General features: G+C 42.6%; 1 protein-coding gene across 1 annotated transcript in view; it reads right to left on the bottom strand.

The window, feature by feature from the left end:
* EIF2AK4 (eukaryotic translation initiation factor 2 alpha kinase 4) overlaps window positions 1-15,071 on the bottom strand; it is a 46,799-nt gene that overhangs the window by 15,423 nt on the left and 16,305 nt on the right. The window contains exons 11-21 of the mRNA XM_081886382.1: window positions 11,137-11,294; window positions 10,579-10,997; window positions 9,369-9,438; window positions 7,057-7,140; window positions 6,419-6,541; window positions 4,382-4,486; window positions 3,888-3,942; window positions 3,350-3,429; window positions 1,934-2,035; window positions 788-838; window positions 188-424 (exon numbers count right to left, since the gene is read on the bottom strand). Of these exons, the coding sequence (XP_081742508.1) occupies window positions 188-424; window positions 788-838; window positions 1,934-2,035; window positions 3,350-3,429; window positions 3,888-3,942; window positions 4,382-4,486; window positions 6,419-6,541; window positions 7,057-7,140; window positions 9,369-9,438; window positions 10,579-10,997; window positions 11,137-11,294 (1,484 nt within the window). The remainder of the gene's footprint in view (window positions 1-187; window positions 425-787; window positions 839-1,933; window positions 2,036-3,349; window positions 3,430-3,887; window positions 3,943-4,381; window positions 4,487-6,418; window positions 6,542-7,056; window positions 7,141-9,368; window positions 9,439-10,578; window positions 10,998-11,136; window positions 11,295-15,071) is intronic.

Raw genomic sequence — 15,071 nt, 5'->3', positions numbered from 1 at the left:
ATCAAGCAAAAGTATTCAGTTCTGGATGAGTGTGACACCTGAAGACATTCATATAAATTGGACTGCAGCATCGCCTGGCCCTAGCCTAACAAAGGAGTAAATTGTAAGACCTCAGATTTCAACAGCAGCTGTGGGTTATTTATTTTATTATTCCAGCAGGGTATTAGTCATTAAATTTAAAGCAAACCTTGAGAATGTCACTGTCATAGGTGTAATCAATTGCAGGAGAGATGCGCTGTGAAAATATCTGACCCATCATTGTCCGGTAAGCTTTCCCATCCACATTTGCTAAAGTATGATGAAGCACTTCATGAAGTTCAGACTCTTCCATCTGAGGTGGAGGAAGGTGTTCACTTTTTAACAACTCCATAGCAGTTGGTCTTTTGGAAGGATCATGGTTCAACAGCCAAGCAATAACCAATTTCTAAAAAATGAAGCAAAAATATATAGTCCTGTTTTGTTTGTTTTTAAAAAATATTATTGCTCTTTTTAGTCGCATCTTCCCAACACCACACTTAACGTAAATAACTGTAACGTCAATATTCCACAAGTGGCATAAGTTCCAGAGTAAAACATAAATTAATCTTCTGGAGCCATTCTAATGAGCTCTGCAGGCTTAACACTTCAGTGTCAGTAGTTTACTTCCCCTTTCTATAATTTGTTTTCCTATGTCTCTAGTGCTATATTGTAATTGCTTGGGCATGCACTGGTGTGAAACAAAGAGGGTAAAATTATGATTAAACTTTGAGAACACAGAACACAGCAATTGAAAAAGGTTTATGAATACCTGTTTTGCATTCTTCACTTCATCAAAGTCTTCTGGAAATTCAATAGAAGGCTGGGAAATAAAGCAGAGTAGAATCAAACAAGAAGAAAGTTGCAAAAGATATGCTTCCCCAAAACCAGATTTTTTTTTGCATTCAGAACAATATAATTTAAAGATTGCAAATACTTCAGTCAAATGCCCGAGTGTATGTTTCCAGGGTTTTAACAGCTGAGGGATGCCACTCAAAACTGAGTTTTCATTGTTGGCAAAGCAGTCACACCAGCAATTCTGCCAGATGGTGGTGTAGATTCTACAGCTATTTATTTGTACCATTGCACAGCAAACATAGATCCCACATGTAATACAGGGCAGACACTGGCTCATTATGCATTGCATCAGGTAAGGTAAAGGTAAAGGGAACCCCTGACCATTAGGTCCAGTCATGGCCGACTCTGGGGTTGCGGTGCTCATCTCGCTTTACTGGCTGAGGGAGCCAGCGTACAGCTTCCGGCTCATGTGGCGAACCAGAGCAGCACACAAAAACGCCGTTTACCTTCCCGCCAAGTATTTATCTACTTGCACTTTGAGGTACTTTCGAACTGCTAGGTTGGCAGGAGCAGGGACCGAGCAAAGGGAGCTCACCCTGTCGCGGGGATTCAAACTGCCGACCTTCTGATCGGCAAGTCCTAGGCTCTGTAGTTTAACCCACAGCGCCACCCGCGTCCCCATTGCATCAGGTACATGTCTATTAATGTGCAATACCACTGCAAATACTTTCCCTTCATGCTTTTTACAAGTAAAAGTAAGAGCAGTAGAGTTCTCCTCCCACCCCAGGCAACATTGAAAGTAGCAGCCTCCTTTCTCATCACAAACAATTTTTGTAGCAGGTCTAATGTATTTTACTTAACACAGCAGAAAATAAAATCTATGGTCTACAAAGACTTTGCATTGGCTTAGTGGGTGGAGGGACATGATTAAAAACTAATAATCTCTGGAAAAGGTCAATAGGAAATTCTGGTCTAGATATTTATTTTTAAAAATATATTTGCATTAAGTTCTGGAACTAGAGTTTTACAATGGGTTTAATGCTGGATCCAGAGAGAAATCTGTACGTGACATAAGCAACAAGTCATGTTTGACAGGTTATTATGAAGCCTTCATACATACAAGCCTTAGCTGACTGAGAACAAAGATCCTTTCTGATGCAGTCGTCAACGGATGGTAAGACATCTCAAAGAATATTATGCCCAAACTGAAGAGGTCCACTTTCTAGTAGAAAAAGATTGAAAGTATAAGTAAGTGTAGTTGCAAAGAGGGAAATAATACATCGCTGCCCATTCCCCTGAGTTTACAACCATTCTAATAAGGCTAAGCACGCAGCCACAATCTTACTGCAGACCCATTCTTTTTGGGTGTCCTTACTGAGACTGTTTTCTGATGTTACATTTAAGTAACATTTTGTGCCTGCTGAATTTGATTTAGGTAAGGAGAGTAGAATCTTAAGATCTTCATGTGCCAGAGGAGGGGTCAGCAAACTTTTTCATCAGGAGGCCGTCCACTGTCCCTCAGACCTTGTGGGGGGTTGGACTATATTTTGAAAAATATAAATACCCTGTAAGTAGATTTAGTATTTCCTTGGTCCTGCAGCTGCCTCCAGACCTAGAGGAGGAATGCACTCTGCACGCGCTCAGGAGCGTGTCTCGCCGTTGTTGACAAGCAGCAGTTGCTCCATCGGCTGGTCCCCGCTGAGCTCCCAGGCTGCGACCGTCATCCGAGGCCAGGTCGTCCGGCAGGCGGCGCATGCGGAGTGCCAGGCAGATGGCACGCAGCTTGCCCTCCAGCTGCTCCAGCGTGGCCGCCAAGGACACCACCACCAACAGTGCCGAGCTGGGCGCCAGATGCTGCGCCAGCAGGCGTGCCAAGCTCTGGCTGAAGCCCCGCAATGCGCCCATCACGATGCCCATGGTGCAGCCCAGACCCGCTGCCTGCCTGCCGGCCTCTCTGTCCATGGCCGCGCCAGGGCAGTGAGGTTTTGGATTGGCTGCAGGAACTTCCTGTGTTGCCGCCTGCCCAGAGCCATCTGCGGCTTCGGATTAGCTGCCAGAGCTTCCTGCAGCCAATCCGAAGCCACGCCAGCATCGCCGCCTGCCCAGAAGTGTAGCGGAAGTCAGTCCCCGCGTGATGAGGCATTTGCAGCAGGGGACTGGCAGGGTCCGCGGGCTGGATTTACGAGCTTGGGGGGGCCACATCTGGCCCCTGGGCTTTAGTTTGCCGACCCCTTTGCTAGAGGAAGTCACATCTACAAATATTCTCTCTCTCTCTCTCTCTCTCTCTCTGTGTGTGTGTGTGTGTGTGTGTGTGTGTGTGTGTGTGTGTTGCCAATCCTCTCTCTCCTTGCTGGGCTCCCTTGTCATAATGGACAAATGAACTTCCACAGAGCTTTTGGAGGGAGCACAGGAATTTCAGCATGGAAAAATAGCAGCAGGCAGGCACCCTACGCACAGAAAGATCTCTACATTCAACTCACAAGACCGGGATCAAAAAAGCCCTAGGACCTAACACAGTTTCCAAAGGGACTTTTACCTGATTGTAAGTAGATTTAGTATTTCCTTGGACCTCTGGGCTAACATAAAGAGCGGTGCCAACCATTCCTGTCAAGTTACCTATTAAGGACAACACTCAGTTATCAACTGCGCCGCAGAAGCACTATCAAAGTCAAGAAAAATCTAGGCATTTCATAGTATTTTCTTTAAATGGAGAAGTTGGTTGTTGTTTTTAAAATATTTGTCCAAATAGTGGTATTAGTCCAACTTTTTAGCAATCCTGTAATTACCATCTCTCTTACAGTACATTACCAGCAATTAATGTTTTGTATTAAAAATTTGCTTATATAGTGGTACCTCGGGTTAAGTACTTAATTCGTTCCGGAGGTCCGTTGTTAACCTGAAACTGTTCTTAACCTGAAGCACCACTTTAGCTAATGGGGCCTCCCACTGCCGCTGCGCCGCCACGCGATTTCTGTTCTCATCCTGAAGCAAAGTTCTTAACCCGAGGTACTATTTCTGGGTTAGCAGAGTCTGTAACCTGAAGCATATGTAACCCGAGGTACCACTGTACCTACCAGAAGGATCACTTTTCGCCAAACCATCCTCTCCTTCTCCTTGCCTTGTGTCTGCCTGAAAAAGAAACCCCAGAAAACCTAAATTGTATTCCTCACCAGATTGTTGGATGGTTCAAAACTGTAGCTATTCTAAAATCTATGCAACAGACACAAGTACTAGATTCAACTCTCTTCTCAGTTATGAAACTCACAGGGCCAGTATGTACAGGATAGCACTAACTCAAAAGGATTGATAATGTGAAGGTACAATGTACAGAGCTCTGAGTGCCTTTAAAGAACAGTAGAATTAAAATGTAACACATACTACTGAAGTGACGAAGTACAAAGAGACAGTGCAGTGAAAAACCACAATTATCTTTTATCAAAAAGAGGCTCTTCCGCACTGTGCATACAAACAAAAACTAATATGCAACCTCTTTTATGAAACAATAATTATTTTTCAAGATGGCTTACATTATACATTTTTATAGTTCAACTTTTAAAAAAGCACCTACTACATATGCTGGGTGATCTGTTGCCAAACCAAAATCACCAATTTTCACATGGTCTTCGGAATCTAAAAAAATGTTGACAGGTTTCAGATCTCGGTGAATCATTCCCTTTTAATAAAATAAAACAGAGTCTGATATGAGAGAATTGGTAATGTATATGGATCACATATCAATATATATGGTACAGGCCTAGGATACCTAAGAAACTGTATATTTCTATATACGTATTCCTGCTGATTAAAATTTGCAGAGGGGACTTCTCTCTGCATCCCAACAGTGGCCGGAAGTGCAATTTGTTGAGAAGTTGAAGAAAGCTATGTCCCACTGAAGCCAAGTGGAGCTTCTCAGTGAATGATGTAATTTTATGCATGTTTATTCAGAAATAACTCCCACTATGTTCAGTGGGAGTTACTTTCAGGTAAGTGTGTATAGGACCATTGCTTATGTTAGCTTCATCAACTCAAATCAATAGGAAAGTTAGTCATGATTTACTTCCCAAGTACAGTGGTACCTTGGTTTACAAACAGCCCTGTTAACAAACTATTCAGTTTATGAAGAAGAGTTTGGATTTGATATCCCGCTTTATCCCTACCTGAAGGAGTCTCAAAGCGGCTAACATTCTCTTTTCCCTTCCTCCCCCACAACAAACACTCTGTGAGGTGAGTGGGGCTGAGAGACTTCAGAGAAGTGTGACTAGCCCAAGGTCACCCAGCAGCTGCATGTGGAGGAGTGGGGAATCAAACCCGGTTCACCAGATTATGAGTCCACCACTCTTAACCACTACACCACACTGGGTCTCCGCAAAACCAGAAGTAGTGTTCCGGTTAGCAAACTTTACCTTGGTCTATGAACGGAAGCTGAACGGTGGAAGGGCATTGGCAGTGGAAGGTCTCATTAGGGAAAGCGTGCCTTGGTTTAAGAACGGACTTGGTTTAAGAACGGACTCCAGGAACAAATTAAGTTCTTAACTGAGGTACCACTGTACTGGTATAGGATTGCAATGTAAGTTTAGGTTCTACTGATTTCAAGGGGAACTAAGTGCAACTAAATTAAATTCAGATCCAATCTTTAAATATTCTACACGTTCCTACTTCATGGAGGAGCTTTTTTTAAGTTTCTCTAAGAATTTGCTATTGCTCTTAAGAAGGCAATGCTAAACATATACACTTACAAGGGGCTTTCCTTGCTGAAGGCATCTCTTTTTGAAAGGATACCCTTTGCTCTAATTAAAACACAATTGAATGAGGTACTCATTCCTTAGAAAACTCCTAACAATCAACCAAGTCTCTTGCAACTAATGAAAAATATGTGCCGATCAAATAGGACAGGGATGTCCAACTCCCAACAGACTGCGATCTATTCACAGTATAAAAAAACTGGCAGTGATCTACTCATTGTCGTAAAAAGACTGGCAGTGATCTTCCCAAAGTTGTGGAGCTTTTTTTAGGAAGCCAAAGTTGTGGAGCTTGAGTTTTTTTTAGTAAGCCAAAGTTGGGGTTGTTGTTTTTTTGTAAGGAGATCACTGAGCGGCCAGAGATCAACCAGGATCTACCAGGAACACCCTGCAATCTACCAGTAGATCACGATCTACCTGTTGGACATGCCTGAAATAGGATATTGTTTGTATTGTAGAAGAACCAGTGTGGACCAGTGGGTAGAAAGTCAGACTAGGACTGGGATATTTGTACTACAACTCCAAGCAGCCCCTGACAGCCTAGTGAGGGATAATGGGAGCTATAGTCTAACAACATATGGAAGGTATCAGGTTGGCGAAGATTGTGAAATTCCTTCTCTCTCTCTACAGTTTATTGTGGAAGATAAAAATCTATGCAGCTCTGAGCACTTTGGAGCATGGGCAGGGTAAAAGTGGATTAATAATAAGAATAATAATATATATTTTTTATTTATATCCCACCCTCCCCAGCCAAAGCTGGGCCCAGAGCAGCTAACAACAGTAAAATAATACAGCAAAAACAAAAACAAACAGGAATACAAGCCCAATTATTTTAATTGATTGAGTTTGGCATGAATGTGGCTCACCTTTTCATGGATATAAGCTAATCCATCCAGAATTTCCCGGAAAAATCTCCAGAGGCGATTGGTATCTTCATATAGGCCTTGGTCAATGGTATCCCGCAAAGTGCTCTTTTCACAATATTCCATCTTCAGATATAAGATGAAGAAACAGTTGAAAAACAGGAAGCCACATTCACTTCATGGTTATGCTTAGCACTGAACACATTTCTTACTATATCACTGTGATGGTATTAGCATATATAAACATTTACTGTTCAAGTTTGTAGTCTACCCTTTTGATGAACATGTGTGATTTTAATAAACCTTACTAACCGGCTACACTTCATATGTACCATGTTTGAACCCTAAATGCAATGAGCTTTTGTGATAATAGAAATCTAAGCCAAACAGTTTTTTCAGTCATTCAAAAATCACCACCACTAAATAAATGCTGGATACGGAGATTAAAAAACAAAAAATGCCAACCCCTGTGAATTCATCCCTCCTCACCACGGAACTAAGATAACTAGGGGAAGTAGGTTGTGGGAAACATTTGCACATTCATAGTAAACCATTAACTATGATCTACCTGTGATGTACAAATGCTGCCTTAGGCTCAATTAAAATGCAGTCTTCTACAACATAGTCTAAGAGTTTCTAACCTGAATGTACAGATGGTGAACAGTCTGAATCGCTGATGTTTCATCCTCTTCACTGTGACTATTTTTCCCTTTGTAGCCTTCATCCTGTGTCAGATAAACACAAGAGTAGAATGCAAGCAAACAGAGATTCTCCATATATCTAGCGATATTCACAAACCAGGTGAGTGATCATACTTTTTAAAACCACAGTGGTTTTTATGTGCCAAATCAAATTGTGCTCTGTTTCTGTTTTTACTTGGATTGAATTTTATTTTTCTTGACATCAAGCAGTGGTTTGAGCCCCCACCACATCACTGCATTATACTTGCATGTATGGCCACATGAGCCTGTATGCTAATATCTATGCCTGCTTGTAGGATCACTTAACATAAGACTGGGGTGGGAGCACTGGATTCATAATATTAACAGTATGTACAAATCTACCCTCAACCATGCAAACCTATCATCCTGAGATCTGGACCATTAGCCTGTCAAATGTTTTACCTTCATAACTGGAGAATGCTGCCATGTAAAACACAATACTAAGGAAACACTCTTAAGTTTAAACACCAATAAAAACTATGGTGCAAAAATGCTGGACTCATTATTAAAGGTAAAGGGACCCCTGACCATTAGGTCTAGTCGTGACCGACTTTGGGGTTGCGGCACTCATCTTGCTTTACTGGCTGAGGGAGCCGGCGTACAGCTTCCAGGTCATGTGGCCAGCATGACTAAGGTGCTTCTGGCGATCCAGAGCAGTGCACGGAAACGCCATTTACCTTCCTGCCAGAGCGGTACCTATTTATCTACTTGCACTTTGACGTGCTTTCGAACTGCTAGGTTGGCAGGAGCAGGGAGCGAGCAACGGGAGCTCACCCCGTCACGGGGATTCGAACCGCCGACCTTCTGATCGGCAAGTCCTAGGCTCTGTGGTTTAACCCACAGAGCCACCATTATTAGGTAGTTACAATAGATTTGGCTGGACTTGCTGGCAGGCGACCGTGGGAGGAGGTTTAGTCCACCTGCCCAGAATATCCAAGATACATTGCCAGAAACGTGAGCTGTCAATCAAGGATCCAGGCAGAATGCTTAATTCTTTGTTCTTTGTTCTTTCTACAGCCAGAAATCTAACTGGAGATCTAATCAATATTTTTATGGCAGGCAGAAGAGGTTTTCTATACCAGCCCTTTGGAAAGCTCTACATTCCAGAATTCAAAGGCACAGCTGCTGCTCTCACAGCGGAACAAGAATTTGACTTCGCTCCAGAAGAAGTAGTGTCAGTAATGCTCTTGCGTAGAGCCCCAACTGCATAGGGATGCAAAGAAGGGTGTTTTGAGACAGTTCTATAGGCAGTATCCTAAGGAACACTTAGGGATGTGAAACTTGAATTGTCAAATCTGGTCAAAAACATGGCCAGTTTTTGTCCCTAAAGCATTGACTTTATTAGAACATTTAAAAAAAAAAAATTCTGGAAACTTCAGAATTTTGGGGCAGAAGGGTGACTAGTAGATATCAGCATATCGTGTCAATGTTTCATCATTTGCATGGGCTTCCAGTCCATTTCAATTCAAAGAGGTGGTAATAAGCTTTAAAGTCTTAACAGTCTTGGGGCCAGGTTGCCTGAAGGACCCCCTCTTCCTGGATATATTGGCTCAGACTTTAAGATCTTCATCAGAAGGTCCTCCCAACATACAAAGGTGGATAGGCACACTGGTTATGGAATGCCCTCCCCAGTGAGGCTTGCCTGGAACCTACCATATTTTTCCGTGTATAACACCACCCAGTGTATAAGATGCCCCCTATATTTGGGGACTCAAAATTTGGAAAATGGGGGGACATTGCCCCTGTGTCTAAGACTATCCTCCCCTTTTAAACATTATTTTTAGTAAAAAAAAAACAAGACCCTAGTCTTATACACGGAAAAGTACGGTATATTAATACATTTTGGGCATTATAAGAAAACATTTAAAGTTTTTTTTTTTAAATCATGTTTCAGTATCTTTAGTCCTTGGGTAAGTATTTGTAGGATGTTTTAATGCCGTGTTGGACTGATTTTGTGCCGCCTGTGTCAGTTATGCAGATAGTTATATTGATCTTGGGTTTTTTAAGGGCGGGATTCACTTAACAAAATCCCAACAGCTTTATCGACCACCTCTATTTAAACCTGGCTTATTTTGTATAGCATGCAGGTTTTAATGCAAAGTGACAGATGACAAATTACTGGATGCTATATTAGTTCATGGTATCAGAACGGCTGCAACTGATGAATAACATTAGAGATCAGAATTGTTCGTAAGAGGACACAGAAAGGTACTTTTAGTTACAGTATTTACCACCATAGGATTTTTGCTGTTGTCATCTTCATGATCAAAAATGATGTCACTTTCAGAATCCGCTGCTGGCCTAAATCAACAGATGAAAAGGGAGAACATCAAAATCCATGAAAAGCAGCGCTTTTCAAGCAACGTTCCATGGATACCTGAATTTCTTCAGAAGCTTATCAAATGTATCCTGAGGGAGCTTTTGGCAAGCAGAGTCAGGAACAGAGTGCCCTTCCAACATAAAGAGGAATCCCACTTAATTCCAACCCCTTCAAAACCAGTTAACATGTGAATGTCCACCACTCAAATGTCTTCAAATGAAAAACTGCACGTACAGAAATACCCATCAAGAGATTAAAAATTGCAGACAGAACTTTCACATCACCTCAAAACACAACCTTTTATAAGAGAGGCAGTTCAGAATTCCGATGCACAGCATTTAAGTGATAAAGTTCTGAGCGATTAGGTACCGTGATGTGTAAATACATGGGCAGATTAACTTTAAGGAGGTTTCCAATGCATTTCATAGCCTGATATGCTAATAGAACGAAAGAAAATCAAGTCAGTATCCAAACCCTATGAAGTCAGATACATTTGCTTGGATCTAGCGTTCCTGTGAGTGGAACTCTGCTCACTGGATGCTCCTACTAGTGGGAGATGGAGACACGAAGTAATCTTTACTGATTCCTTCTTCCCACCACAAACCCCTGTAAATCTGTTCAAGAGGGTTGAGAGGAAATCAGCAAAAGTCTCCCTGGTCCTTAACTAGAGCGAGGACCACTGAGTTTCCACTGGACTGCTGTCCCTTCACCCTATTTTGTTAATATTGCTAATGTTGTTTTGTAGATAGGAATGCTGTAGGACTTTGTGAATCCTACAATATGATTTTTGGTGTAGCTGTGATGTTTAGCTTATTATTTAGTTGTTTTGTTAATAGTGTTACATAGATGGCAATTGTTTTATTTGGGATTGTTTTGCTGATGATTTGTTAAGTATTCTATACGATTTATGATGTATTCGTGATGTTCCATTACGTTATTTTAATCTTTTGTTTGTAAGCCGCTTTGGGATTTATTTGAACAAAAAGCAGCATAGAAATAGAATCAATCAATCAATCAAAACAGAAGGAGCCCTTCCATCCCTGGCAGGGCAGCTCAGGACCCAATCTACCAACAGTAAATGCCTTATAGGAAAAAGCAAAGAAACCCACACCCCTACTCACAAGAATGACTGTGCAAATACACCTCCATCTTCATCCTCGTCATCATCACTGGATTCCTGATCCCCTCCACTGAACCTGGCACTTGATGATCTCTCACATGAGGTGCTCCACTCCACTGAACTGGTCAGAACAGGGGGAGGGGCGTTTGCTTCTATGTCATCCATGGACTCCGCTTCACCCTTCCCATTCTGAGCCAGCTTGTCAGCCATTTTCTTCCCTTCCGTGGTTTCCGATGTCGGCGTACTGAGCAAAGGCCTCTCGTGCTTCTCTATCCACGCGTTGTAATAGCGCACAATGTTCTCATGGTTCAGGCGTGATAACAAGGTCACTTCTCCTTTAATTCTTCGAAACTGCTTGCTTGTGGGATTGATGTGAATTCGCTTTACCGCGTAACAGCAGCCATCCAGTTTGTTCTGCACCTGCCCAATGGAAATTACACGACAGATGTTTTAATCAAAATCATAAAAGATGCTCCTTCCGGGAAACTCCTCATCCCCTTATCAACCAATTGCACGCTCCATGGAACAAAATCTGTCTGACGCAGCGTACTGTATGTACCTTGATGACAGCTCCAAAGGCCCCTTTACCAAGCAATTGTAACTCTTCAAACTCATTGTAATAACGAGAAAATTGCTTCTGTGTTTCTGTGACAAAGACATCGCTTGCATACTGACTGCAGGGGATAACGGTTTCAATATCATCTATTCCTGTTGAATCTGAAACAAAAGAAAAAAAGGCACTGAGAAGGAAAGAACAAATCAGCAATTCCCTGTTAAATGAAGACAATCAAGAGTGTGCATGATGCATAATGTGATGCATTAAGAACCTCTGTTGAGCTGCAGGTCTATTCTTCTCCATGTGCTGTGTTTGCTGCAGCAGTCATTGCCAAGTCATATTGGCAGATGTTTCAAACCACTTCAATCAATATAAGAGGCAAGTTGAAGCCAATTCGTGAAAGGAAATGCTAAGGACCATGTAGAGATTTATATTTTATCGCCATCTCAGCTGTGTTTACAGTTTAAATTTAACTCAGTTGACAGACAGGTGCCAACCACCAGTACTAAACCTGTCGATCGAACACAAAAGCATTGAAGCTCCAACAATAGATAACACTACCTGGCTAAGCCATTCCCACAGTCAAGGCTCAAAACAAGGTATCCTCCTTTAGTTACCCAGAAAGACGATGGACTGGCAATATTTTCAAGCTGATTATGGAAGGAAGGAAGGAAGGAAGGAAGGAAGGAAGGAAGGAAGGAAGGAAGGAAGGAAGGAAGGAAGGAAATTATCACCACAGGCAAAAAGATAAAGCACTAGTGGTAGCAGGCGCAGCCTATTCTGTTTCATCACCTGAGGCAAAACAGGAAGGTGCCATCCGCTCCGCTGCAGCCTCACTTAGTGGAGCTGCGCACCTGCAGCTTCTGGGTTCTGGCAAGATCTTGCGAGAGGTCCACAAGATCTTGTCAGAACCCAGAAGTTGTCAATACTTCTTGCTTCTCTGGTGGCACGCACCTACGGAGGCAGTGCCCCTTGGATTCCACTGTCTAAAGCAGCTGCCGGAGGCGGCGCAAAACGGCAATGGCGGTCCTCTTTACCGTGTGAAGAGGGGCTCCGCGAAAAAGGGTCGTCCGCTGCGGCAAAGCGGAGACCCATTAAGACAAACCGTAGGCAGAGCGAGCCTGCGGCCGTGGGACTCGGCGGGTGCCAGAAGCCCCCCCAGAAACGAGGAAGGGACCTCGTAAGAGGCTCCGGAACGTGAAAGGGGGAGCGGCGCTGTGAGTTCATCGCTCTTTTCGCGGAAGTGAAGCCGCGCTGCTGTTGCTGATGAGCGTCGACCTTTCTTCTTGAAAATCATCAGAATTGGCTGCAATTTACCCGTGAGTAAGGGGTACTAAAGATTGACTCAAATTTATTTAATTCGGCTGAAAACGGGAGGCGAGTAACAGGAAGTCCGTCTCCCGATCCTGCTAATCAGAGCAAAGCAAAGAACCCGATGTGGGCTGAAGCGCTCAAAAGAGACTTTGAAATTAGTATGAAGGGGCATTAACAGACTGTGTTCTTCTAGAAATCAAAAAGATTGAAGGATTAAATCTTTTGGTTTACTGCGCTAAGGAATCTTCCTCCTATTGTGAAGTGACGTGGAATTGAAGGGATAACCGAGCTATCGGACTGCCAGTGTTGCAAAGGAGTACTGTCAGGCTGCTGAAACTTTTTCTCAAGTACAAATTGTTGCATTGATGGATACACTATCGCTTTAATACTGATATTGGAACCTTTCTGCTACCTTGTGGCACTATTTTGAAACAGAACTATCTGAAAGCCTCCTTTTCGAACTTGGGGACTATAAAAGTTGAAATAGGAACTTTGATGGTGGAAAAGAAACTTTCTTTCTTTTGAAAACCCCCCCTAGTGGATTTGCGGAGGCATAGAGGTCTGGGAACTGTACCTTATTGGGATTTTTTGTGGTTTAATTGTTTACATTCTGGACTTGCCTTTCTCATGGACTGAAAGACTATTTGACCTTGAACAGAGGCAGCTGGGGAATGAGTGGCCCAGGGAAAACAAGAGCATCTAAAGCTAAGGAAGCCTTAGCTGAGGAAGCTAAAGAAAAGAAAAAAGATAAGAGAGCTGGGCAGCTTGTTCAAACAACGTTGACTCATCAACGCAGATCCTCGGTACCAACTGTGCTGACGGCGCAGGAGGAAGAAGTTGAAACGCTTGCAACAGAAGATATGGCAACTGGAGGAACTGATCCAGTCTTGAAACAAATTTTGGAACAACTGGCACTTTTGAATAAGAAGGTGGACGATCAGTCATCTAAAATTGACAGAGCTACATCTACTATCAGTAAGTTAACAGATCAGGTTTCCCAGCATACTCAGGCTATTGAGAAATTGCAAGGAGCTACGGCGGAGAACTACAAATTAGCTGCGGAAGCCAATCAAAAAGCCGAGCAAGCGTGCAAAAAGGTGGAGGAGATCAAAGGGGAAGTAAGACCTCTGAAAAGACAGGTAGGAGAACAGCAAGCCTACCTGTCAATGGTGGAACTGAAAAGTAAGGAATGTAATCTTAGGCTGAGGGCCGTCCCAGAGCTGGAGCAGGGCAACCTAGAGGAATTTTTGACACAGTTTTCTAAATTTTGGGGGGTTGAGGAAGATAAAGACTTCAAAATTGTGACGGCCTTCAGATTGGGAAGATCGGTTAAGAAAGACAAGTCCAGAGACTGTTTGGTTTGTTTGAGAACAAGAGAGGAAAGAGACAAGATACTAGGCCAACATTTTAAAAAATCTCTGGAAGTTGAAGGCAAAAGGGCAGAAATTTATAGAGACATTCCTAAATATCTGTTGGACCTTAGAGCTTCATATACAGACTTGGCTAAATTGTTAAGGTACAACGCAATCCCTTACAGGTGGGAATTTCCTCAAGGTTTATCATTCACCTATAAAGGAAAGAAGGTAAGAATTAAAACACCAGAGGACCACCAGAAGTTCCTACACGACAACGAGGAGGACCTCCAAAAGAGAGCTGTAGATTCTTGGCCTCCACCACCGGGATCACCACCAAGACCCGTACCATCTGGAGGCGGACCGGCACCACAGCCTTCGGGAACGGAGGACAAATTAGATACCCAACTGTGATACTTAAGAAGTAGACCAGGATGTCTCTACAGCTTCTTAGTTGGAACATAAATGGCGGGAATTCTCCAGAAAAACGGAGAAAAGTATTTCATATTTTGAAAAAAGAACAATTGGACATTATTTGCCTGCAAGAAACACATGTGACAAGACTCCACAGAAAAGTGTTAATCAACAAAAGGCTAGGCCAAGAATTTATCTCATCGGACAAAGTTAAGAAAAGAGGAGTGGTGATATATGCAAAGGAGAACTTGTCACCAAAATTCGTATTTAAAGATGAACAGGGTAGAATTTTGGCAATTGAAATTCAGACACAAGGAGAAAAGTTTTTAATTCTAGGAATATACGCCCCAAATGATGGAAAATCGGAATTTTTCAAGAAGCTGCATGAGACTATGCTGGACTATTTGGATTACAACAACATTATCATGTTGGGAGATATGAACGGAGTCGCCTCAGTGAGTATGGATAAGTCGCAAAGTGCTAATATAACGAAAGACGGCAGACTACCAAAAACCTTTTTCGAAATGACTGACAATTTGGATTTGATTGACATATGGAGGATCAAGAACCCCCTAGGGAAGGAAGGAACTTTCTTTTCTGAGGCCCACATGACATGGACGCGAATCGACCAAATATGGATAACTAGAGGGCTGGCACCTAAGACCAGAAAAGTGGAAATCTGCCCAAAAACCTGCTCCGACCACAACGCTTTGAGAATGGAATTGAGATTAAATACAACCGGATCTTTCAGATGGAGAATGAATGACGCTTTGTTAAGAGATCAGGAGATTATTAAGAAGGCCCAAAAAGTTTTAAAGGACTATTTTGAAATAAACTTAAAGACAAATGTGGAAAAAA

The sequence above is a fragment of the Podarcis melisellensis genome, assembly GCF_964234715.1.
Source record: "Podarcis melisellensis genome assembly, chromosome: 1".
Taxonomy (NCBI): domain Eukaryota; kingdom Metazoa; phylum Chordata; class Lepidosauria; order Squamata; family Lacertidae; genus Podarcis; species Podarcis melisellensis.
This window is presented reverse-complemented; position numbering and strand designations above follow the sequence as displayed.